Source organism: Diospyros lotus, chromosome 3, assembly GCF_014633365.1.
Source record: "Diospyros lotus cultivar Yz01 chromosome 3, ASM1463336v1, whole genome shotgun sequence".
NCBI classification, from domain to species: Eukaryota; Viridiplantae; Streptophyta; class Magnoliopsida; order Ericales; family Ebenaceae; genus Diospyros; species Diospyros lotus.
Window position 1 is genome coordinate 26,862,033 of NC_068340.1, and position 27,347 is coordinate 26,889,379.

At 38.5% G+C, this 27,347-nt stretch overlaps 2 protein-coding genes across 3 annotated transcripts in view; one reads left to right on the plus strand and one right to left on the minus strand.

Annotated features, from left to right (window-relative positions):
• LOC127797715 (uncharacterized) overlaps positions 1–23,813 on the plus strand; it is a 35,453-nt gene extending 11,640 nt beyond the window's left edge. Inside the window, exons 2-14 of the mRNA XM_052330838.1 lie at positions 8,838–9,007; positions 9,855–9,958; positions 10,346–10,412; positions 10,909–11,001; positions 11,090–11,254; positions 11,362–11,502; positions 11,582–11,659; positions 16,595–16,707; positions 16,793–16,853; positions 17,993–18,160; positions 22,522–22,623; positions 22,996–23,085; positions 23,243–23,813. Coding sequence (XP_052186798.1) covers positions 8,838–9,007; positions 9,855–9,958; positions 10,346–10,412; positions 10,909–11,001; positions 11,090–11,254; positions 11,362–11,502; positions 11,582–11,659; positions 16,595–16,707; positions 16,793–16,853; positions 17,993–18,160; positions 22,522–22,623; positions 22,996–23,085; positions 23,243–23,305 — 1,415 coding nt within the window. The 3' untranslated portion in view covers positions 23,306–23,813. The remainder of the gene's footprint in view (positions 1–8,837; positions 9,008–9,854; positions 9,959–10,345; positions 10,413–10,908; positions 11,002–11,089; positions 11,255–11,361; positions 11,503–11,581; positions 11,660–16,594; positions 16,708–16,792; positions 16,854–17,992; positions 18,161–22,521; positions 22,624–22,995; positions 23,086–23,242) is intronic.
• A 371-nt stretch (positions 23,814–24,184) lies between these two features.
• Positions 24,185–27,347, minus strand: part of LOC127797716 (mRNA-decapping enzyme-like protein) — a 45,810-nt gene continuing 42,647 nt past the window's right edge. For both annotated transcript variants that reach the window (XM_052330840.1, XM_052330839.1), the window contains 2 exons: positions 25,175–25,618; positions 24,185–24,598 (listed from right to left, as the gene is read on the minus strand). In XM_052330840.1, coding sequence (XP_052186800.1) covers positions 24,542–24,598; positions 25,175–25,618 — 501 coding nt within the window. In that variant the 3' untranslated portion in view covers positions 24,185–24,541. The remainder of the gene's footprint in view (positions 24,599–25,174; positions 25,619–27,347) is intronic.

Sequence of the window (27,347 nt, forward strand, 5' to 3'; positions counted from 1 at the left end):
TCATATGCACTAAGCTTGTTACAGATATATTCTATCCGATGACCGTTTAGAGACTTGGTGAAGACATCAGCAAGTTGATCACTGGAATTAACAAATTCTGTAGCAATAACACATTCAACCAGCTTTTCTCTAATAAAGTGATAGTCGATTTCAATATGCTTAGTCCGCTCATGGAACACTAGATTGGAAGCAATGTGTAAGGCAACTTGATTATCACAAACAAGCTTCATAGGGGACACTTCACAAAACTTGAGTTCCTCCAAGAGTTGCTTAAGCCAGATGAGCTCACAAGTTGCATTAGTCATAGCTCGATATTCTGCCTCTGCACTGGATCTAGCTACTACATTTTGTTCCTTACTTTTCCAAGAAATCAGATTTCCTCCAACAAGAACACAATATCCAGAGGTCGACTGACGATCAGAAGGAGAGCTAACCCAATCTACATTTGCATAACAACAAATATCTGTGTGCCCCTTATCCTTGTAGAATAGCCCTTTACCCGATGCTCGTTCGATATATCTTAGAATCCGGATAACAGCATCCCAGTGAGAATCACATGGAGAATTGAGAAACTGACTCACCATACTCACAACAAAAGCAATGTCGAGACGAGTGACTGTGAGATAGTTCAGTTTGCCTACCAATCTTCTATACCGTCCAGGATCTGAGTAAGACTCCTCCTGTCTCGGCAAGAGCTTGACATTTGGGTCCATTGGGGTGTCAATCGGTTTGCAGTTCACCATACCAGTTTCTTTTAAGATGTCAAGTGCATACTTTCTTTGAGAGATTGAGATCGCATCTCTTGATTGAGCAACTTCAATACCCAAGAAATATCGGAGTTTGCCTAGGTCTTTAGTCTGAAAGTGCTGATGGAGATGTTCCTTTAGATTTTGTATACCAACTTGATCGTTCCCTGTGATAAAAATGTCATCTACATAAACAACAAGGTAAATACATAAAGAAGAAAAATATCGATAAAAAATTGAATGATCAGCTTCACTTCGAGTGAGACCAAAGGCTTGAACCACAGTGCTAAACCTGTTGAACCAAACTCGTGGAGATTGTTTCAGGCCTTAGAGAGACTTCTTGAGTTTGCAGATTACATTAGACTCCCCCTGAGCAACAAAACCAGGTGGTTGCTCCATATAAACCTCCTCTTGCAAATCACCGTGAAGAAAGGCATTCTTAATGTCCAATTGATAGAGCGACCAATGACGTGTGGCAGCCATAGAGAGAACTAGGCGAACAGAGGCCATTTTAGCAACTGGAGAGAAGGTATCACTGTAATTCGACCCATAGATCCGTGTAAAGCCTATGGCAACCAAGCGGGCTTTAAGACGTTCAATCTGTTCGTCGGGGCCCACTTTAGGGGTGAGCACCTACCGACAACCAACGAGAATCTTTCCTAGTGGTAAAGGCACCAAATCCCAAGTGCCAGTAGAATGCAAAGCACCCATCTCATCTAACATAGCTTGGCGCTAACTAGGATGGGACATGGCTTCACCTGTGGTTTTAGGAATAGAAATGGAAGAAAGGCTCAAAACAAAAGCACTATAAGCAGGTGACAAATGGTCATAACACAAAATTATAAAGAGGATGTGGATTGCGAGTAGATCGTGTACCTTTGCGGAGTGGAATAGGAAGGCTGTCGGGCTGAGGATCCATGGCAGGAGTGACCACTGACGGAGAGAGTGAGTCAGGAGAGTTGCAGTTAAGAGGAATGCCGGTGCCAGGAGCAGGATGAGGACGACAGTGATAAGTAAGAAGTGGAGGAGTTAGGGAGTGTGGACCGAAAGATGGAAGTGAAGGGTCCATCGAGGAGGAGATAGACGGATCTGATAAGGGCAACGGAAGAGAAGGAATAGGCAATACCTAGTCAAGACGTTGTGAATTAGGCTGAACAACCGAGAAGGACTGTTGTTCGAAGAATGTGACATCACCAAACATAAGATAGTGGTTCAACTTAGGAGAGTAACACTTATAACTAGGGGTGTTCAAAAAAACCGGTGAACCGCAAAAATCGCACACACCAAACCGGACCTCACCGAACCGCACGGTTTTTTTAAAGAGGCGGTTCGGTGCGGTTTGGAAAACCTCCAAATCGCGGTTTCGCGGTTTGAAGGTTGGCGGTTCGGTTTGAAACCGAACCGCCCGATTATCCTTTAATTATATTAAAATATATATATGTATATATAATATAAAATATAAATTATAAAATGAGAAACGCGGCAGGGGAGGGGGGTGTTTAACCAGTAACCCTAAATCCCCAAATCCCTTCTCTCTCCCCCTCTTCGTCTCTTCCCCTCTTCCTCTGTTAGAATTGGTGATGGTGACGCACCCCTCGCCGCACCAGTTCTCTCACCGACAGACCCATGCCACCGCCGGCTGTCGCTACCACGCACTTGGCCCTGACTCACCCGTTGCACCCAGACACTGATCGAGGCGAGAGCGACGAAGCTTGCGACGAATCGACCCATCCTTCCGCCGGCGGCCGCTGCCACGCACAAGGACTTGACCCACCCGCCGCACCCAGACACCGACTGAAGTGAGAGCGACGAAGGTTGCGATGAACTGACCCCAGCCACCCACCGCACCAGACCAACTTACGACGCCATTTCGATCAAGGTACTACAATATCCTGACTAAAATAAGATGGATTCGAAGCTTTTATTATTTGGAGTAAATCTTAGTCGATGAGCGAGTGTGGAAGTTTGGTGATGGTGAACTGAGAGTTGTTGCATTTCCAGCAAACCGCAGAAATCGAACCGCACTGCACCGCAATCTGCGGTGCGGTTTCTTCTCACCAAGTTAGACCAATCGGTTTGCTTATAGGTGCAAACCGCATGTGCGGTTTGGCGAATTTTCTTGGCCCAAAACCGGCCAGACCGAACCGTGTACACCCCTACTTATAACCTTTCTGCAACCGGGAGTAATCGAGGAAAATACACTTGAGGGATTTGACAGCAAGTTTATCCTGCCCTGGTGAAAAGGAATGTACAAAACCAATACATCAAAATACATGAAGGGGAACAGAATAAAGGGGCTGGGAGGGGAACAAAAGAGCGTGAGGAATGTTGTCCTTTAACATTGAAGATGGCATGCGATTGATCAAATAACACGCAGTACGAACATCATCTCCCCAGAATTTGGTGGGAAGATTGGCATGTAAAAGTAGTGTTCGTGCAGTTTCAATGAGATGGCGATTTTTACGCTCGACAACACCATTTTGTTGAGGTGTATAAGGACAAGAAGATTGATGCATAATGCCACGAGTAGTCATAAAAGTAGTAAATTGAGAAGAAAAGTACTCAGGGGCATTATCACTACGCAAAGCACGTATAGAAACTCCAAACTGTGTTTTTATTTCAGCAGTGAATGTCTGAAAGACAGAAAACAACTTAGACTGACTCTTCATGAGAAATAACCAAGTGCAGCGAGAAAAGTCATCAATGAAAGTAACAAAATATGAGAAACTAATAGTAGAATTGACACGATTGGGCCCCCATACATCAGAGTGCACAAGAGAAAACGGAGCCTCAATCCTATTATTGACACGACTGGAAAAAGAACTACGTGCGTGTTTACCACGCTGACATGACTCACAATAAAAAATAGACAACGATGACAAACTAAGAACTAATTTCTTCAATTTGAAGAGGCTGGGATGACCAAGACGAGAGTGGAGAAGATCTGGGGAAGCAGCACTCGTGCAAGCCATCGGCATAGCAAGATGATAGTGACCCTGTGACTCATGCCCGACGCCAATCGTCTGCCCCGTACCCTGGTCTTGTACACAAACAGAGGTAGGAGTGAAAGTGACTGAGCAGTTAAGGGTTTTAGTAAGCTGACTAATTGAAATCAAATTGAAATGACTGTCAGGGACATAAAAAACCGAATTTAAAGATAAAGATGAAGTGGGTGTGGTTTGGCCTATCCCTTTAACTACAGTTTTGGTGCCATCAGCCAGGGTAACTGTAGGCAAGATATCAGAATAAGTAAGTGAAGAGAAAAGAAGTTCATTACCACACATATGATCAGTGGTGCCAGAATCTATAATCCAAGGACCAAGAGATGGGCTTTTAGCAACGCAAGCAACGGGATTACCAGGATGAGACTGTTGGGTGGCCTGAAACTTAAAAAAAAAACATCATACTTAGCTGCAGACATAGGTATCAACTGTGAACCCAGTACAGATTGGACAGAACTAGGATCACTCTGGAATGCATGAGTTGCACTGGTAGATGATGTAGGTGGAGTAGCGGGCCGACCATGTTTTTTCCAACACCTGTCCTCAAGATGATCCAGTTTCTTACAAAAGGTACACTCTGGACGTGTCCGATTATTATTACGGCCTCTATTTCTTCCTGAGTAGGAAGCCTGAGACACAAGGGCTGAAGATTGGCTGGAGGAACAACATGAGAAGAAGAGGACATACCATGCACACCAGTCATGTTCATCAATCTTTTAAAAGAGTCATTCATGGTAGGATTAGTGGAGCTAGTAAAGATTTGATGCCTGATGGCATCAAATTCTGATTTTAGACCGGAAAGAGCAACAACCATAAAAAACTTTTCTTTTTGAGAAACCTATTCGGTCTTGGTCGTAGTAATGGGAAGAGGGGCATCAAATTCTTGCATGAGAGCCCGAACTTGTCCCAAATAAGATTTCATGGATGACTCTTGCTTCAGATTCTTGATATTAGAGACCACAATGTACAAACGTTGGATGTCATTCGTATAACATTCTTCAGCTTCCTTCCACACGTCAACACAAGTTTCAAATGGCCGTAAAAGCTGCATGATGGATGGATCAATGGACTTCCATAGGAGACTGCATGACTGGGCATCAACTTGTTCCCATCTAGCCCGATTGGCTTCCCGCACACTTTCAGCCTTTGTGGTAAGATGATCGGCTTGGCCTTGCCATTTGAATCACATTTTGACAGAGGTTGCCCATGAGAGATAATTGGCGGACCCTATCAACTTGACAGTGGTGATATTGGCTATTATGAGATTGGAGACAGTAAAGGACTAAGAGGCAGTAGGGGCAACAGGTGCGGTTGCGGGAGTAGCACCAATAGAAATTGCATCACTGAAATTAGACATAGCGAGGATTTGACACCGAGAATAGGCCTAGAGCAGGGAGACGGCTGCGCGTGGGGCATGGGAGCTCCGGTGGCTGTGATTTTCTGGCAGCAACTCGGCCTGAAGGCGGCAAACCCTAGGGTGGGGTTGGTTCCAGCAAAATACGGCCGGACAGTGATGTTCCGGCGTGAATAGTGACGAATAGAAAGAAAACTAGGGTTTTCTCGGCGTGAACAATGACGGTGAAGAAAGAAAATTAGGGTTTTTAGGTCGCTGGAAAAAGATACACATCGGTGGTTAGGGTTTTTCTCACCTATGGCTCTGATACCATGTGAAAAAATAATTATGAGAGAAAAACCTAAGAGATTAGTCTCTTAGTGTGTTATTTATAATAGGCACAATGGGCCTAAAAACTTACGGGCTTAGTCTATGGGCTTAGCCTAATTACACATAGTTATAACAAATAAATAAATAAAAATACATACAATAATATACAATATATCTAATTATACTAATAATTCTAATAAGACTGAAACAACAAAGTAGAAAAACCACTTGGAACTGAGTGAGATGTGGAAGATGAAGTAGGAGAAAACAAAAACAAAGTAAGAAATGGGAACTCATCTGGATTAAAATGCACATGTCTAGAGACATAAACTCTTCATGATGGATGCAAACACTTGTAACTAGCTTGAGTATGGCTATATCCAAGAAATATACACTTGGTTTAGTGGAAATCAAATTTATGCTTGATATAGGGTCTTAGGTAAGGAAAACAAGCACATCTAAAGGGCTGCAACAATAGGTAGTTAGGTTGCTTGTGATAGAGCAATTCAAATGGGGTACTGAATTTGAGAGAAGAGGATGGGAGCAAGTTTATGATATGAACTACAGTCTGAAAAGCCTCTTCGCAAAATTTTAGAGACATATGAGCCTGGACTAACAATGTAAGTCCCATCTCAGCTATATGTCTTATGTTTTCTCTCAGCTACACCATGTTGTTGGTGTGTATAAGGACAAGTAAAATGAGACTGTATCCATGGCTTTGAAGATAAGGCAAAAAGGCACCCCCGCCCCCTCCAGTGCGGCTGCATAAATTATCAGTTTGAATGGCCTCAATTTTGCTCTAATATTGGAGTTCAACAAGTTTATGAAAAGTGACAAAAGTAGGCAAAGCATCAGACTTTAATTTCAATGGATATAGCCATGTATATCTTGTGTATGCATTAACAAATATGATATAGTATCTGTACCCTCTAATAGAAATAGTAGGAGAGGGACCCCATAGATCAGAATAGATCAATTCCAATGGTCTCTTCGCTGTAATTTCATGAGTAGCAAATGGAAGTTGATGAAGTTTTCCAATTTGACAAGAATCACAAAAGGAAAGAGCTGAATGAGAACAAGGGATACGAATTTTATTAAGAACAAATTGCAGTACATTGAAAGTAGAATGTCCTAACCGCGCATGCCATTGCTGACGTGTTATTTTGTTGGGCTACATTAGCACTAGGAGACAGTCTATGATAGAATGGATGCTGTCTATTACAATTTTTCAAAGAAAATTCATTACAATGGTTCAAAGAAAATGTACTGCCGGCAAAGGTTGTAGGCTGTTTAGGCTTGACAGGTTGGGCTGGAAAGCTGTGAGCATGGGCAAATGCTGGAATCAGCTGGTAAGGCCCATCCGTAAAGCCCATCCTTAAGACGTTCTCGGAGTAGCACCAGTCCTGAACTCTTGTCCTTAATCAAACACAAATTGGAATGAAATTCAACAATCACATTGTGATCTTTTGTAAACTGTGATACACTGATTAAATTCTTCTTTATATGAGGTACATGAAGAACATTAGGTAAAGAAATAATAGATGTAGGTCTAGTTTGAGTGTATAATTGTCCAAGACCAATGTTAGAAATTGGAAGCTACTTAGCATTACCAACGGAGACTTTATCACCACCGTTGTAAGAAGCATGCAAGGACAAGTTGATGAGGTTTGAGGTGATATGATTTGTTGTGCCAGAATCAACAAACCAAGAGGGTTTTGGTAAGGAAGCTTGAGATCAGGTTTTAGATGGTTGAGACAAATGACCATAGTGAGCTCCTTGAGCTGATCCTATGTCACTCATGAAGGTCTCGTTAGAATCACTAAGGGAGGCTAAATTAGCTCTTGAATCAGTTTGATGAACAACATGAGATTTTCCAAAATTTTGACCAGATATTCTCTGAAATTTCTGTCAAATCGATGATAGCATTTGTCTACAAAGTGCCTTGGTTTTCCACACAATGGACAATAAATCCGTCTACCGAATGTTCTACCCCGACCTCTTCCCCCTCTTTTCATATATCCACCTCCTCTTTGTACAAAACTGCCTCTACTGTTACCATTTCGTGGCATATATGAGGTCATGTTTACCTGCATAGGAGTAGTCATAACAGATTCAAAATTCACAGACGATTGTGGCATATTCTTAGAGGTTAATCTCTATTCATACATCAACAACAAGTATTGTACTCTCTCTAGATGGATTTCATCCATTTGATAAGTGATGAGACTGACAATAGTCTCATACTCATGATCTAAGCCATTCAAAATTGCAAGAAGCAAATCTTTATTGTTAAGAGGCTCACCAGTGGCAGCAAGTGCATGACTTGTAGTATTGATTTTCAAAATATAGTCATTGATAGACAATGAATCCTTCTTAGTCTTAATTGCTGCTTTAATTGAAATGATTTTGCTATGGTTTGGCGAGAATAAAGACTTTCAAGTGAAGACCATACCTCGGCCGATGATTCACAATGAATCTCATGCGCTAAAACCTCCTTGTCAATTGTAGAAAATAGCCAACCAAGCAACAATTGATCTGACCTCATCCAATTTAAGTAGTCCGGATTCACCACCAGAGATCCAGCTTCACCAGCAACTGGATCTAACACATACTTTGGCAGAGGCGGTGATTTATTGAGGAACGATAAGAGATTGAAGGCTCTGATCGTTGCTAAGATTTGAGCCTTCTAGAAAATGTAGTTGTTCGAATCCAATTTGATAGGTATAAAACTGAAAGCTTTTGCCACCGCCACAAAATCAGACTGCGAGGCAGATGACAACGTGGAAGAGGAATGAGGTGGAAGAGAGGAAGAGGAACTATGATCAGGATGAGACGCCATGGACACAAGTCGAAAGCTCTGATACCATGTAACAAACAGCTAGGGCAACAAAGAAACCTAGGGCACAAAGATAACGAGAGAGAGAAGAAAAGGATGCTCTTGTGAATTTTACTGAAGGAAAGTTTAACGAACCAAAAGATACTGAAAGAAAGATTATCGAACCAAAAGATACAATAGAAGAGGCACTGCTGAGATTATATAATCAGCGAGCCTAAGTTCAGAATGATACACTGCCTAACTTAATTATAGCAAACAAAGAACAGCATACATATAACATTACAGCAACATAATCGAGAAACAAACTTAAGTAAAACGTTCTTCCACAAAAATGTAATCACATATCATTGAAATTTGATTGAAAAATGTGAGTACATATTGTTGTCTGTCATTTTTTTTTTGGTTTCATTTTTCTTTTCACTCATCCCTCAGGAAGATGGGGTTCCCTTATGCATCTGACATGGACCACATTGGTGCATTAATGCTTTTATCATTGTAACAGTCTTTGCACCATATCTACTTAACTTAATTTTTTGTGAGTTTTGTTTGTTTGAACTCCAAATTTTTTTCTTGTGTGACAAATATGGCAGAATATATTGGAAAAAGACAACCATTGGGGGGTTTAATATTTTTACTTCCTCGGATATTTAGCCCTGAAAATGAAGACGGCATTGATGGAGATGATGAAGATATTGGCAAAGACTCCATGAATAACATATTGGTGGAATTGGAGCAGTTACTTGTACATACCAATGTTCCTGTGAGTAAAAGAATAGTATAGTAGTCCTTTTATACTCTCTTGATTATTATTCTTTCATTGTTTAATTCTATCATCTTGAGTTATTTGGTTTTCTTCTTTCATGATTTTTCTATTTATCCTGTGTGTGTAATGATATAGCGCAACTGGTCATGTTCCATTACATGCATACACTGCTTGGTTGCAACATGTGTACTGTGCCTTTGTTGTATTGAATGGTTCTCTCTTATGATTCTGGGTTTGTCATTTTCTCCTGGTCCCTTTCCCAATGACTAACTTCTGTCAACCAGACCAATTCTCCCATTTCATTGTCTTTTCTGAAAATGTAAGCTATCCTCACAGGTAAATGCAGCTGTTGTTTTGTTTTTTTTGGTGTTTTTCTCCTATATATCTTGCACTGCCTTCCTTATTTTATTAATGCTTTTTCAATATTATCTGTTAAATTGTACCCAAAAAATTAAAAAAAAAGCCTGAGTGTTTATTGACTGTCAAAATCTGACTTGTACATCTTCCCCGATCCAGAAGGGGGAGGTGCAGTTTTCAAGTTCCTATACATTCTTTATGCACATGTGTGGTATTAGGATGGAAAAGGAAACAAAGTTAAACAAATTAAAATTGTAGCTGCTGACCTCCATAAAATTCTGCATAAATTGTAAAACTAGTCGCTGTTTCTGGCTCCCAACATTTGTAATTTAGTTCTAGGATTCCTGGAGAGCATTTCCTGGGACATTTTACTTCCTGCCACACTAATTCATGGTCATACTCATACATTGAGGCATCACAGTTCTTTTCATTTACTGTCTGAGTGATTTTATCTTGGAAATTTATGATGTGCTATATTTGGTTCCAGTATCCAGTGTATTATGCTTTTGAGGATAATAACATCAATACTGTGTTAGCTGATATAAAGAGGAATGATGTCACTGGCCAGCCTGCTACAGCAACTACTGGAGGGTGAGCATATATACTTATAATCATCATGTTACAATTCATTTGAGTACTATTTTCCAGAAGTTTGACATTGGGGCATAGCATGATTATTCTGATTACTAAATTTGGGTCTCCTGTGTCATTTGTCAGTAATTTCTGGCAGATATTTTTTTCGTCAAATACACTTGGGATATGTATATTCTATTATGGTCTTTGAGCAAACCGTAGTAACTAGTGCACTGAAATTTCCTGCTCTTACATTATCGTAAGCTATGACATTAATGATCCCCCCTGCGTCCTGTGGTTTTGATGAGTAGGAGCAGCTTTCAAGCAACAAATGTTTAAGGCATAACATGTTACATTGTCAATGATCTCACAAATCACATCTTTTCTATTTCTAAAATGTTGCAGATATAAACTTGTTGTTCCGGCGCCAGAACCTAGGAAACTTGCACCTCCTACTATCACAAATATTCAGGTCAAGATTCAATTTCATCCTTCCCAACCCACTACATCATGCAATGCACTCAAAGAGTGATAGAACTGCTATTGAAGAACTTTATGATAGCATGTGTAATCCTGTTGTGGTTGATGTTCTTATCACCTCTTGACGTGCAATTAACATTTTTTCTGTTTATCTCTCTCTCTCTCTCTCTCTCTCTCTCTGCCATCTACATGTCTTTCAAGCTAGATGTACTTGAAGTTTTGCTGATTTTTGGGGTCCTTATTTGCTAAATGAGTGCTGTTCTCTTAGTTTTGATGATTCAGATTTGCAAATTTTCAGCCTAACTTTTTGTATTTGGCATCTCCAGAACGATTAAAATTCTGAATGCATATATAGTGCTTTAGCTACATGTATCACTTAGGGCTTAGTGGCCATGAAAACTACTCATGGTTTAACCTTTCAGATCCCTCTGGTGATGCTTATAGTCTAAAATTATCTGCCTGTGTAACTAATCTTATTGTGCTGACAGGGATGGTTGCCCGGATTGAAAGCAGATGGAGATTCAAATCAACTCCCAACCATTGCCATAGTGGCGTCATATGATACCTTTGGGGCAGCACCGGTAGCTAGGTTTATTGATTGCTAGTCTATTTACTTAATATTTATTTTTAGGAAGTCTGATTTTTTCTTCCAATTTTAAATGTTTGTAGGCTTTATCAGTGGGAAGTGATAGCAATGGAAGTGGTGTAGTGGCACTTCTTGAAATAGCTAGGTTATTCTCTCTGCTATATTCAAATCCTAAAACTAGAGGAAGGTACAATTTACTTTTTGGGCTAACATCTGGTGGACCTTACAACTACAATGGAACTCATAAGGTGCTTAGATTCATTTCTGGACTAGACTTCTCTGTTCTCCCTTTATTTTGTCTTTCATTTCTTGATTTTTTTGCCATGCACTCAATGTTGTATTTTACCCTCTGCAGTGGCTGAGAAATTTTGATCAACGTTTACGGGAGAGTATTGATTTTGCCATCTGCTTGAATAGTATTGGCTCATGGGATAATGAAGTCTGGATTCATGTGTCTAAGCCTCCAGAAAATTCCTATATAAAACAAATATTTGAAGTAAGAAATTAGTGTTTTTCTATCTAAAGAAAGAAGAGGCTGCAGCACTTCCTGTTGTAACTGGTGGAATTTTGTGCAGGGCTTCTCAAATGTTGCTGAAGAACTACGGGCTAAAGTTAGTCTCAAGCACAAGAAAATAAACATCTCTAACCCTCGAGTAAGGAGACATGCATGCAAGTATACATTTAGTGAAGAAGTGTACACTTAATGTTATCCATATAGAAGATTGTGTAGAAAGAAAAAAAAAGCTGGATAGCTTTTTTTTGTGCACATTTATCCAAGTCTGATAATAGTGAGAACATAACTGAAAGTCTGAAACAGAATAATACCCATTTCTCCTCTTTTTCTTCGGGAAAACATTTTCCAGTTAATTCTCATGCCATACTTAATTACCAGACATGATTAAACCATAATCAATAGTTTTTGGTATAACTCTGTAGAGAAAGACCATGTTTATAATATCAGAGTCAACATTTGGCTTAATGCATTATTTTGTTCCTGGACTAATCAAAAAAATGGCTTTAAGGACCTCAAGTATTTTGTACTCACTGTTCATCCCTAGACTAAGTATTTTTGTGCATTTTTCATCCCTGAGTTAATTGCCGTTAAAAGATGCGTTAACTTTGCCTCATCAGCACTGCCACCTCATCAAAATTATCCCCATCAGCTTCTTTCCTTAATTTTAAAAAAACAAAACAAAAACCAGTCACCCTCTGATTCACCCATCCCCCACATTCGTGACCCACCCATATACCATTGAAACAGCCAATGAAACAACCTCTAATTCACCCAGTCACCCTCTGATTCACCCATACCCATTGACTACCATTGAAACAGCCACCCATCGACTACCAATCTTGTGGGCTTCATGAAGCAGTTGTCGGCCACTCCCTGCCGCTCTTCCCGTCGAATCAAGCAACCGAACCTTAGCATCAGATCTGGCTAGCTTCTCCTTGGAACCAGTCACCCTCTAACTCTCCCTAAGGGGGGGTTATGCTTGGATATGCTGACAGCAACAGAGGTAGCCTCGTCATCGCCGGAGAAAGCCTTGAATGTGTCTCTGCCCTATTCAAAAACCAGAGCCTTGTCTATCGCTAGCTCCCTCGTGAACGTTGATTTCCTTGTGCGAGATGGAGTTTCCAAGTATTGAGGACCAGAAAATAACTCATTTCCAGCCTAAGAAGTCGAAGAAACAAAAGCATCAGGTAATGGGATGGTCAGTTCCTCACTCGATCTCAGGACCCCTGTTTTTCTTTCCTCTATTTCGGACGAATTGGAATAATCCTAACCCTCCCCCACCCAACCCACCAGCTTGCTCTCTCCCCCAAAACCAGATCTGGCACGCGGCGGTGGCGACGACCGACAGCGACGAAGACCTCCAGTGTCATCGTCGTCTTCTTCTTCTTAAATGAGCTGCTGCTGCTGCTGCTGTGTGATACTTTGTGTGATTGATCTCGTGTATATTATGTTATTAATTTGTGTATTTAATTATTAATTTTGTATATGTGTTTATTTAATTATTTTATGTATTTGATTATTAATTATGTAAAATTATATATCTGATTATTTTTGTATTAAATGATTGATATTGTGTGTTTAGTTATTAATTTGTATAGTTAATTTTGTGTATGTGTATTTGTTAAATTTTTTGTATTTAATTATTAATTTTATTTATGTATGTATCTAATTACTTTGTGTATTTAATTATTATTTTGTATATTTAATGAGGTGGCAGTGCTGGCGAGGCAAAGTTAATGCCTGTTTTAATGGCAGTTAAGTCAGGGATGAAAAATGCACAAAAATATTTGATTCAAGGATGAACAGTGAGTACAAAATACTTGAGGTCCTTAAAGCCATTTTTTTGATTAGTCCAGGGACAAAATAATGCATTAAGCCGTCAACATTTCTAAGTGAACTGCGTTAGGATCTCTGTTCAATATTATCCCATGGTTTTATTTTGAACATTTACCTTTGTTTCATTTTTTGTCTTAAAAACTTCTTTGCTTCTTCCTAATTTTTTAGGCTTAGTTGGCTTATTTGGCTACGTAATTCTAGAGTGAAGCAAAATTTTGGGAGATAATCACCCTGGGTGTAAATATAGGGATCGACATTGTTTATTTTATTTCTATTTTTATTTCCTAGTTTGTATTTATTTCTTTTGTTTATTGTGTAGTTAATCCTTTAGTTATTAGGTTCCATTAGTCGTGATCCTAATTAGGGTGGATTAGTTGCCTACTTAAAGCTTTTTTTGGATGTATTTGAGGTGGCCTGTGATCATTGAATTGATATTGAGTTGATTTGAGTTTTTGATTGTGTTCTTTTTGAGTTTGTGCTTGTTATCTTATGGATTCTACATCACTGTTTCACTTGCCCTTGCATTTGTGCCCCTTTATTTTTATTAACTGGTCTATATTTTGGTTCTAAGTTAACTTAATTCTTTTCAATTCATCATTCTTATGTAGAAAGGGGGGAAAGGGTAGTTTCATCATACCCAAAATTCTTTTTATGTGCTTAGTTAGATCATCAGTTTCATCATTATCCAAAAATTATAGTCATTTCCTTGCTAGAGGGTTGTGTCAAGAAGAGCATCTGGCATAAAATTTTGCCACATTGTTCTTTTGTATGGATTTGTATTATTAATGTAACTTTTAGAATTCAATTGACATTATGAATGTTGTGCCACTGACCCTAACTTAGTTAGGTTTAAGGCGCAATTGATGATGATGTTGTGCTTAGTTAGGAGATTAATTTTGCTAAATTACTGTAGTCATAAATAATTTGACATCTAAAATAAAACCAATATGGTGTTTATAGATCTAGAAAATGCCTATGATAGGGTCCCTAGAGAAGTATTATGGAGAGTTTTAGAGAAGAAATGAATTCAAATAGCCTATATACAAGCCCTTAAGGACATGTATCACGGTGCAAAGACAAGGGTCAGAACATGCGGAGGGGATACTGAACAGGTTAAAATTACAATGGGACTACATCAAGGTTCTGCACTAAATCCATATTTATTTGCTTTAGTAATGGATGAACTCACTAAACACATTCAGACAGAGGTGCCATAGTGTATGCTATTTGCATATGACATAGTGTTGGTGGATGAAACAAAAGAGGGAGTGAACACTAAGCTTGAGTTATGGAGAAACAATTTAGAATCTAAGGGATTTAAATTAAGTAGAAGGAAAACATAATATATGGAATGTAAATTTAGTAAGAATGCAAGAGTGGAGGATGTTATAATAAAATTGGAAGACCAAATCATACAAAGAAAATACCATTTTCGATAGTTGGGATTAGTGATTCAAAAATATGGAGAAATTCACGAGGATGTCACGTATAGAATTAAGGCAGGTTGGCTAAAATGGAGAAATGCATCGGGGGTATTATGTAATAGTAAAATCCCATTAAAACAGAAAGGAAAATTCTATAGGATAACTATAAGATCAGTTTTGTTGTATGGCTTAGAATGTTGGGCAGTCAAATATCAACATGAGCAAAAGACGAGCGTAGCGGAGATGAGGATGCTAAGATGGATGTGCGTCCATACAAGAAAAGATAAAATTAGAAATGAGATTATTTGTAATAAGGTAGGAGTAGTGCCAATCGAGGAGAAGATGAGAGAGATTAAACTAAGATGGTTTGGTCATGTGAGAAGAAAACCAAGAGATGCTTCTGTGAGGAGAGTTGATGAAATGAAACAATTAGTCAAAAAAAAAGAGAGATGCAGACCCAAGAAGATTTTGGGAAAGACATTAAAGTTTGATATGAAGTGTATGAGCCTAAATGAAGATATGACAAAAGACAAAAATATATGGAAGTCTAGAATTCATGTAGCCGACCCCACATAGTGAGATAAAGGCTGGATATGTTGTTATTTTCTAAGTTGAAGCACTTGAAAGATTAACAACAACCACCACCAACAATCACTAGATTTAATCTCACTAGGGGGGGTTGGCTATATGAATTTTAGACCTTCACCCATCTCTATCCAGGTCATGTTCTCTATAAAGGCTATTGTATCCTATGTTATGTTTAAGATTTTTCCACCAAGTTTTCTTTGGTCTTCCTTCCTCTTTCGCCACAAACTTCCTTTATTTTATCCACTTGCTTTATTGGTGCATCCAGCAGTCTTCTTCTCACATGTCCAACTCATCTTAATTGTGTCTCCTACATTTTATCTTTAATGGGCACTGCTCAAATTTTATTATGTATAGCCTGTAAGATTAACATACTGACAATTTTTTTAGATGGGAACTTATAGCAAATACAGTATTCCCTTCAGTATTTTCCTTTATTCTTAAGAAAGCCATTTTTCATTGCGTTGTGTCATTAGATTATTAGTAGCGTGAGATGTGAAATGCAGCTTCATATGTTAAGTCCAGAAAAATGGGCAATATAGGACTTGTTTGTTTTTCTAAACAGATACCTCTCTGAGGTGCATTAGTAAAGAAAAATGCAATGGTTTCAAGTAAGAGACTTAATATTCCAGGTCTACTGGAGAGAGAGTGGTCAGTAGAGTTTTCACGCTCTGTAATATCACCTTATTGATATTTCTTGAGGAAATCAATTTACAGTCTCTGGACTGCTGGTCTAAATCTTTATCTAGAATTCCCCCTCACTTAATCTTTTTTTCTGGTTGGTTCTTTTGTTATTGTTCTTTTGTCTTCATTTTTTTATTTTTTGCGGAGGGTGGGGGGATGGGTTGATGCAGCATATGAAAGCACCAAGTGCTTCTGAATGAAAAATGTGTAACGTGTTTTCCTTTTCTCCAATAAATACTGGTTGAGACATTCTTGGTTGGCCTTATGTTTTCAATGCAAATTTGGTGACCTGTAGATACATTGTCCCGCCATTATCAACATAATTCTTAAGGAGCAGTTAATTCGTTGAGATTCCTATTATGAGCCAAACATGTGCGGTAAAACAAATTTTTTATCATATAATTAATATTACTGAATTTGTATTTTTTGTATGGTTCTAACCACAATTGCAGATATAAATATAAATCACAACACAACTTTTACTATGATTGTGTACTGAAATCCATCTCTTTAACTGGGATGTTAAATCCATTACTGTACTGTAGGTAGCATGGGAGCACGAACAGTTTTCCAGGCTGAGAATTACAGCAGCAACCCTCTCTGAACTTTCTGTTGCACCTGAATTGCTAGAAAGCACTGGGGGCCTGTTTGATAACAGGTCATGGTTTGGAACGAAAACCCTTTCTTTTAAGAAATCCTTCTACATGTCAGTCCAGTTCTTGAGAACTTTCTTCTCTGTGCAGACATTCTGTGAGTGACGCTGCAATCATTAGAAGTGTCAAGTTGGTTGCAGAGAGTCTAGCGGTATGGGTTTATGGTGACATTTTTTCATGCTGAACTTTTATCATGGCCCTTTTGTATGTAATCCTATTAACACAAATGCACATTACATGCATACTTGTCCCTATGGATATTTGTCATTGGTTTACCACTTTCCTGTTTTGGTTTAGTATTTCTTTGTATGCAAGGATAAGGTTATGTACACAAACCACCTTTAGCAAAGCGGGGAGCCTCATGCACTGGGGATACCCTTTTATTTTCGTTTCGAATTTCTTATTATTTTTGGGTTGATATGTAGTTCTTAAGTTCATTAGAAGAATACTGCTCCTGATAGAACATAAACAATTAGCATTTATGGATGTTGGTCTTTTATATCACCATGAATTTTTTTTTTTTTGTTGATAAATCATTGGGAAAATTCTGTAACTGTACTTTTTTAGCACATATACCTATATGCAGATAGTCAATTAAAAAAAGTACTTAAAAATCTATGAGATTCTTTGAAATGCCAGAACTGGCCGACATTTTGTAATTCAGCTTTGATTCTGCTATGTTGTGGCTTACTTAGGGGTTGTGCTACTATTGGAAGTCCACAGAACCACAATTGATCAATCTTGCATGATGCATATGCTTCACTGTAGATACGACAGGTCTCTGAAAGCTATCGTTCCTGAAGTTAATCTTCACATTTCTTTAACTCCACTGTTAACTGTCTTCCTGCATGAATGAATCAGTTGAGGAGACTTTGAGGCTTCTCAGTAATCACTTCTATGCTTAGCTTCATGAATTTATTTTTCAATTTTACTCAATCAAGTGTCATATTTATCATAGTATATACATAAATGTTTATGTATTATCAGTGATACTTTCAATTTTCCAAAAAAAAAAGATGTATAGAAGTGTATGTCTGTATATATGAATGTGTCACTTTATGACTGCATGCATGGATGCATTTGTTGTGTTTTAACCTTCTTTTTTGTGTGTGTGTGTTGGGGGGGGGGGGGGGGGGAGTTTAAAAGATTACTAATATTATTGGTGCTTATTATTTTCTCTCTGACATTTCACACCCAAGATGTTATGTAGAATATTTTCCAGCCAGATGTGGTGTTCATTAATCTTCAATAATTTCAACTGGCTGATGCGTGCCCCTTTTTTGTTTACAGAGGCATATCTATGGCTACCAGGGAAAGAACATTAAAATATTTGCGGACAACAGTAGTTATGCTGTCAATCCTTCTTACATTGCGTCTTGGTCCAATCTTTTGTCACGAACTCCTCGGGTGGCACCATTTCTTTTGAAAAATGACCCATTAATCATTGCATTGGAAAAGGTACTTTTTTTTTTTTTTTAATATCTCTCATATTTAAAGCATTGGCACCCCAAAATCAGTGCTATATTTGTATCTGGCATGAATTTAGAACTTGCTCCTTGTACATGTCAAAATACTACCTTAATGCGGTGTGTAGGTTGAATGTGGCGCATGGACCATGTCAAAATATGTGTTAAGACAGAGACATGGCAGGGCCAGTGGATATAACATGTTTGAAGTTAGGCACACTTGAAAATGAGATTTGTTTTAGAAATAATGATGCACTTATCATGTATGATATTTCTTACTTATGAATTTATCTATTTTGTATTTTCAATTCATGTTACATTTCTGTGGTTTGTCGAAGTATAGGATTCATTTCACTCTGAAGTCTAAGGAAATGAGACAATCCAAGATATCGTAATTTAAACCCTTTGTATCTACTTTATGCAAAATTTTTACAATTTAGAACTCTTTTTGTGTGGAATAAGAGGTTTATGCATTGTAGACAACTCTTTCACTTTGTCATATTTTATTGAGCCTAAGTTCAACTAGCCATGTTGAACTCTGATCCTGTATCCATATCCTAACAGTCCGTATTGGTTGCTTCACAAATTTAAGATAGTCCTTAAACTATAGGCTTGTGGATGTTATTTATGTAGGAATAACTAATAAAAAAATATATGAAAATATAACTGTTTTGCCATGTCTGGTGTGTTTCCTCAATTTTCTCAAATCACCATGTCCCATGTATGTATCAATTTTTATGTCCTTACTCATATCCATACCCATCTTTCTTACCTTCTCATATCTTTTGCATTCAATGGAATCATCCTATCTATGCGCACGCACACGTCCAACATGGTTTCTTACCTTCTGGGTTTTTCTTATTAGATGGTTGTCAACTTAAGTAATAACTTCCTTACTGTAATTGGAAGGTCATAATGTCATAAGACTCATAACATACGTGGCCATTCAATGTTAAATTGAATCGATCTTTCCATTTCTTTTAAAGGAGGCATACCCTGTGTTTATCTTGTTAGATGATTGTCAACTTAAGTAACAACCTCCTTACTGTAATTGAAGGTCAAATACTGTCACAAGACTCTTAACATATATGGCCATTTGATAGTACATGGAAACAAATGAAATAAATCTTTGCTTCACCTGCTTTGTAAACCCAGTTTCAGTGAAGGATATTAGGTTCAAAAATATTAAATGATGTTTTGTATTTATCCTCCTGGTATTGTTTTATTATTCTTTGAAGAACGAAAAAACTAATTTGTGTAGAATTCATGTAGTTTGTGTAGAGCAATTTATGAGGAGCAATGTATAAACTAAAAAATTGTACAATATGCATGACATGTTGGGACACATACCTGATGCATGTGTTTTGTGCTCCAAAGTTTATCTTTCTCAATTATTTTCATATTCAGTTAAGGCTTAACTTTGTACATAAACCTTGGCATTCTGTTTAAATTTTTACTGCCTAGTTATCAAAGAATTGTAATCTAGTGTTAGATTTTCATGATGGAGGTACGTGCATGTATTAACAAGGCTTAGTTTGGGAGAAATTTAATAATGGAATGGAATGAAATAGAATGAAAATGAGCAGAATGGAAAGAGTGAAACGGAATATAAAATATTTTCTCATTTGGGAGAGTAGGGAATGTAAAAGTAATGGAAAATGTTTATCCTTGTTTAGGCGAGCAATGGAAATAGATGGAATTGAAGGTTATTACTCATCAAATGACGATTATACCCTTTTAATGAAAGGATAGTGTGCGCGAAAGAAAAAGTCAAAGTTGAACTTAAAAAAACTATTAAGGTTAATATTGTCAAAACACAAAAGTTTGTTTTCCATTTCATCCATTCTCTCCCAATTTGAGGGAGACAAAAAGGTAAGCTGTTGGATGGAAATGGATGGAAACACTTTTCTGCCATTCCATTCCATTCTGTTACTAATGTGTCTTCCAAAAGAGAAGAATCCTCTTCCACCCAATTCCATTCCATCCCCTTCCCTCAAATGCCCTGTAAGGAGTTCTATTCGGTATATCACACAGATTTGGCCCTTTAGGTAATCTTGCTGTTTTTATATGTCTGGTTTTAGGTGTCTTATCATTTGCTGTGGACAAAGGAATGTTGTTTAATAATTGCCATGACCAGATCTTCTTCATCTTTCTGGTAGTAATCAGTAATCTTCTGTTAAAATCTTTTTGTTTCTGTTTTCTTTAGCTTATCAGGAAAAAAAATTCTTTTAGGGTATTCATATTAGATAGTTTAGTTGCACTACCAGTAAAATCGATGTAGTTCCTTGGTTACCCCTTGAGATTTATTGTGAACAAGATCTCTTTACTTTTCCTACTTAAGATATCCAATAATATCACCAAGCAATTATTTCAAGTAGCTATCAAATTTCAAAGCTTATGGTGTGTGGAGAAAAAAGGTTTTAGGTTTCAGTTAAAATATGAGTTGTAATACTACCAAATTCTTATTAGACACCTTATTTGTGCTGCCTTTTATTACTGTTGCAAGAATTTCTCTTGTATTCAACTAAAAGAGTGTACACCTATATATACACATATCATGACATAAGCCATGACATAATAACAATTTTATATACAACTCTACACTCCCCCTCAAGTTAAGAGTATAGATATCATATGCACCAAGTTTGTTACAGATATATTCTATCCGAGAACCTTTCAGAGACTTGGTGAAGACATTTGCAAGTTGATCATTGGAGTTAACAAACTCTGTAATGATAACACCTTCAACCAACTTTTCTTTAATAAAGTGACAGTTGATTTTAATATGCTTGGTCAGTTCATGGAACACTAGATTAGAAGCAATGTGCAAGACAGCTTCATTGTCACAAACAAACTTCATAGGGGACACCTCACAAGACTTAAGTTCCTGCAGGAGTTACTTAAGCCAGACGAGCTCACAAATTGCATTAGTCATAGCCCGATACTCTATCTTTGCACTAGATCTAACTACTACATTCTATTTCTTACTTTTTCAAGAAATCAGATTTCCTTCCACAAGAACATAATACCCAGAGGTTGACCTACGATTAGAAGATGATGTACAGTAAAGGGTTGATAGGCAGCAGAGTCATTAGAGATATCAAATGTTGAAATGGACTCACCATAGATAGGGGTGGTGTTACTGAGGTCAGACATGGCGAGAGCTACAAATTAGATCTGAAACATGATGGAAGGAGCAGCGTGTAGCAGCTTGCTGGAGCACCGACGAAGATAGACCGAAACTGGAGTGGATCTAGCCAGGTGGGTTTGGACAGATCTGATGGGTCGAATCTGGTCTGATGGATCCGATCTGGGCTGAACAGATCTGAAGCGAATCAATGGGTCAGATCTGGGCTAAACAGATCTGAAGTGGATTGATGGGTCGGATCTGGGCTAAACAGATCTGATGGGTCAGATCTTAGGCTGAATAGATCTGACGCGGATCTAGGCGGCCGGATCTGGGCAGCGTGCAGTGATGGTGGCAGCGGCGGCTAGCGGTGGGCTGATCTAAGAGGTGGCTGGATCTGAGCAACGGTTCTAAGCGACTGGATCTAAGCGATGCGCGATCGGATCTGAGCAGTGGCATTCAGATCTGACTGCAATGACTGGAGGTGTTGGTAAAGGAGGGAAGCAACGGTCGGCAACTTCAATGTGGATTCGGGCGACCAGGTCTGAGGTTGCTGGTGCCTGATCTGAAATAACGGTGGCGTTGGCGACTCTGGCGATGGCGGAAGCAGCTCTGGCAGCGATGGCACGGTGCGGCGAGGACGGTTGACGCGGTGCTGTCGGCTCGGTGATGATGGTTGCACGACCGCACGACGAGGTGGTTGGAGTGTGAGAGATAGATCTAGGGTTTGGATACTGCTGGAGAAGGATACACAGCGGTGGCTTAGGGTGTTCTCGTTGATGGCTTTGATATCATGTGAGAATTTCTCTTGTATTCAACTAAAAGAGTGTACACCTATATATACACATATCATGACATAATCATGACATAAGCTATGACGTAATAACAATTCTATATACAACTCTACAACTGTCACTATTCTTTTGTATCAGGCTGTCAGTGTCAGCCCTATTGCTGGTTGAGATCAAGTGGCAGAGTTGGTTTTGGCATAAGATAGAAAAAAACATTAAGTTAATAGTTGTTGTCATTTCTTTATGTGCTCGCTGTGTATGCGTGTGCATCAGACAAATGGTTGTAGAAGCTGTAATATCAGTTTCAAATTGCCATCTGTGATAGAAACAAATGCTTCTAGTTATTTTGCCAAAACCAACTATAAGCTGTAATATAGTATTGTCCTTTATTCGTTTGTGTTTCTTATTACTTTTTTTGATCAATATTGTTGACAGGAATTAGGAGAACATATGGTTGAGGTGAATTTACAGCATGAAGTCCTTGATGGGATGTTCACATTCTATGATACAACAAAAGCCAGGCTTAACGCATATCAGGTGCCTCTCTCTCTCTCTCTCTCTCTGGTGTCAGACTTGAGTGCAACAGATGGAGTCGTAGTACATCTGTGCTTGATAGGGAAAATTATTAGTGTTCTATTTTCTTGGGCATGTAATATTGAAGTTCTGGAATGGAATTAGATGGCTTTCTTTTACTTTTTTTCTGCCTCCCCCTGTTCTAAATGACCAAGATCAATTTCACCAGAAAAAGAACCTCTTGATTAATCCTGCTCTTTTTAGTCAACAATGTTGACCTCTGCCCTGTCACAATTTTTAATGTTCGGATATAATCATCCAAAGAGTTTTGAAAATTGAAAGAAGAAAATCTCTTTGGTAAAATAAGCTGACTGTTTGCTTGAATGTTTATTGCAGGTTGCCAGCGTCACATTTGACCTGCTTTTGCTGCTAGTGTTGGGGTCATACCTAATTATCCTCTTCAGTTTTCTTGTTATCACAACAAGGGTACATTTCTCTTTTAATATCTCTACACGTGTTTCTGATAATTGTATTATATTGGAAGTGCTAGGTCGTTGTATGTTCTAATTTTGATTTAGTGGCCTTATATTCTGAGCACATAGAACGAAACTAAGGCATTGCATGTGATGGTAATTTTCAACAGGGTCTTGATGATCTGATCAGTCTATTCCGCCGCCCCCCCTCTCGTAAAGTCAAAGCAGCTTGATCCTTGCGGTAGGATTTGTAGGCCACGTCTTTACCCCGGTGCTCTGATAACTGAACGCCAGCTTATACTTGGATGGATGAGTTGGCCGATTGGGTTCCTACTTTTTGTAGGTTAAGTTGTTCTCCACTAGGTGCTCATTTTGGTGTCTTGACCTTCGGAAGAAGGATGTGTCATTTATTTTTGTCTTTACTTTTTTGCCAGTCAAGAAAATTAAGCTGCTTCAGTTTTGTTGAGAATAGGTTAGATAGCAACGTATTATACCTTCCAGGAATTTTCTTTATTTTGGATTTAAAATTAGAGGGCATCACCCGGTGAGGGTAGACAAGAAGGGGTGTGCACTTTTAAGCGTCGGTGACTTTTGACTTCAAAATTCCTCGGAGGAGAATTCTCAGGCTGACGAGGCATGACCCCGAAATGTCATGTAACACAGGCTGGGCACGAGGGGTACTTATTTTTCAACGATTGCATTTGATTATCTATTTGATTTAGTCCATTATATACTCATAAAGCTCCGGACCTCTGTTGATCTGCTTTTGCCACGATGCGATTGCTTTTATTGTTTGTTGTAGTGAGTGATTGTCGACTCTTTCTGAATCCTAGCCAAAGGTTATATAGAAATTTATATCAAGCTATAAACCACGATTTTAAGGTTAAGACAATTGATCCATTGGCTCACTAGGCTTGCCATGCATGTGTTTTATGTATATTTAGCCCAATATGAAACCTGAAACCTGAGTGGGACGTGTGAATGGCCCTGTTCTACAGTTAAATGGGCCTACTTGCCTAATACTTCCACAAATGTTGTAGGCACCCGACAATACAGAGCCCACTTGAATACACGAGTCACCAAACTGGCAAGTCCCAATTCGACAAAAATCATGCTTGGCCCAATTATTAAAGCCCATTAAACTTTATTTTCTGTCGTCGGCCAGTTTATGCATGTTTCATAAGGTCCTTCAAATGAAAATCCATATGCTTGATCTCTTCTTCCGGTTACGATCGCTGCATCAATCCTACGTTGAATCTACAAACTTACGTCATCCATAACTGGGCAAATTTTCTTACCTCTAAAGATGATTGATAAGAATTGACAGGCTCACATTAACAAAGCCAACATATAGACAATATAAAGGGAAAACTTGAGGCCCAAAATAATAGTTTACAGCCCCTCCAAACCCTACCATCTTCACTCATGGTTGCAGAACAATGTAAACTAAATTTGATGCTTTAAACTGCTCAGGAGTGATGTGCATTCAGCAGTGCCCGGTAAACCATGTCAATGAATTGGTTGTCCTACGACAAAAGAGATGATAGTTAATCAGATATATGAAAACTATATCATGAATTGAGTGTCAAAACTGATCCAAACAAATTAAGCACTGGAACCATATTATCAACCACCAACTCAGTTACCTACGATGGAATGCAATTAGAATGATCAGACCTGTATGGCAATTAGCGTGATGCAGGTACACTCATCAGACTACATTGTCTATTAACACACTGCCCATGACAACTTGGGCTTTTTTTTTTTTTTTTTCCCCTAGAATCAAGAATTACATATCATGCTATTAAGTTTATATTTTTTTCCCATAAACACCATTTTCTTGACTATTTTCTACATTCTATAAGAAAAGCCCCTGAAGCGTTTTCTAGTCTTGATACTGATAAGCTTACATGGCAAATCTCCCAGTCTTATCATAATCAATTGCACCTTATCCTAACCAAGTTAGGATTGGTGGCAAGGCATTTCATAATACATTGACAAAACAACCAAGTTGCAACAACCAAAATAAGATTTAATGAAAGCAAGTCAACATGGCATCTTATTTTACTGGTATAAAATTACAAAGATCAGACAAGACTTACCTGTACAAGTGTCAGTATGGCATCACGGACTTTATCTTTACTAATAACATAGTCCAGACCAGGAATAGAAGCTGGAGTAAGGGATGGTGGGGGAGAGGGTGGGGGGAAGGGTTGCAGCAAAGGAGCACCATATGGGCGTTGTAGACTCCCAGAATGACTGAGTGGTGGAGCAGTAGGGACAGATGACAAGATGGGTGGCATCACCAGGCCAGAAGAGGGACGACTGAAAAATGAAGATGGCTTTAAAAGATTTGCTGCTCGATTGCTATTGCTGCTGATTTCTGGGGGCATCGAAGAAGTGGATGTTGACAGTGGAGGTGCGGGTAACTGGATGGTTGGTAAAGTCCGAGGAACACTGGGTGGACGAGGAGGAATCACTGCAGAAGACTGGTTATGTTGTCCAGTCATTGCAGCATTTGAAGTATTCCCAATAGTCATAGCAGCCTGAAAACATATGATTGGAAGATACGCCAGCAATCAGACACGTAGAAGCGATAGATTTCATGCAAATGAGGTGTGAATGTTAACTAAGCAGACCATTCCAGAACAATATTTGATCATTCACCATCTGAAGTAAAAGACAGAACAAATATTGACTTACTATTTTTTTTCTAAGCAACATCATTAATTAAATCATCCAATGTTGCAAATAAAGCTTGAGCAAGATACTGCAATGAAATGACTGGAAAACAGGTAGTCTCCAGATTACACAAATTCTTCACTGGGGTGAAAGGAGAACCTTTCCCAAGTTGAGAGTTCAATACACAATGTGAAACAATCTAATCTTGCCTCTTTACTTTTGTGTTTTCATCTTTTTTTTTTTTTTTAAAGGAGTAACATGAACCATACAAAAACTCTGAGAGTAAAAATGCACCAGGCCCTAATCCTGCTATGTGGGGTCAGCCGCATGAAATCTAACTTACAAATCATCTCTATCCATGACCATATTTTCTGTAAAGTCATCATGTAATGCTTAAGAGTTTACCACTGAGGTTATCTTGACCTTTTTCTACATCTTTTACCACAAGCTTTTTTTCATTCCATCCACTCTCCTCACAGGAGTATATATAGGTCTTCTTCTCAAGTATATATCCTAAATAGGAGTTACTCCAATCTTGTTTTGAATAAACACATTTCTAATTATATTATTTCTTGTTTGGCTGCACATCTACCATAATTTTCTCATCTTAGTTCCACTCATTGAATATCTACACCCTGTCAAGAAATCTATAACTTTGCATCCCACTACAAGTCATCAAATATCTAGAACCAAGTCTATTCCTTCTCTTTGCCACCCCAGATATCCACTCCAGCATGCATTACATCTATCAGCTTCCTCAGAATCATCCAATCATAGTGAATATGCACAAAATGATGTCCAAAACCCTTACGGCCTTACCAATCCCATCCATCATTCTGCAGATAACTATGCCCAACATCCATGTTACAAGGAGTATTTCATTTGCCACTCGCCATTGTTTTCTCATATCCACCAAATAACAGTGAAAGACCACCTTCACAAATTAGATACATGGGATTCTGTAATTATAAGTCAATCTTGAGAGAAGACATTTCTAACCCCTCATTGACAAGAGACAGAAATACAAATTACCCTCTAAATTCCTTGCTATTATTTTAGGAATATATTTAGAAAGAGAAGAGGCTGTCACTTAGATTGAATCCTCTACATGTTTGAAAAGACCGCATTGATAATGCTAATTAACATAATGTCCAATCACTACCATATCCACTAAAAACCCATCTTAACATAACAAACTCCATGCACCTGAAGAATGCTTCCTGAAATCATCGACATTAAAAGATCTGTTTCAAATGAGAACAAAAGCAGTCCTCATCATGCAATCCAAATAAATCCTGGTCAAAGGAAAATCTATCATATCCAACTCCTAAATGACGGTGAAGTTAGAAAAATTCCTCATTACCCCCAAATTTCCAAAATCCCTAAATTTTAGGCTATAATTTTTTGGTGGGCTAATAGCATGAGAAAACCAAACCTTTTCGCATTTTTGCGATTTTATCCGAATGTTTCAATTTTGGCAATAGACTCCCGATTTGGTCGATTGGTTGCAATTTTAGACACGACCCGAATCCAATTCGAAAGGTGTGTGCGCTCGCTGACATGACACACCACCTGGCATTTTAAAATATTTTG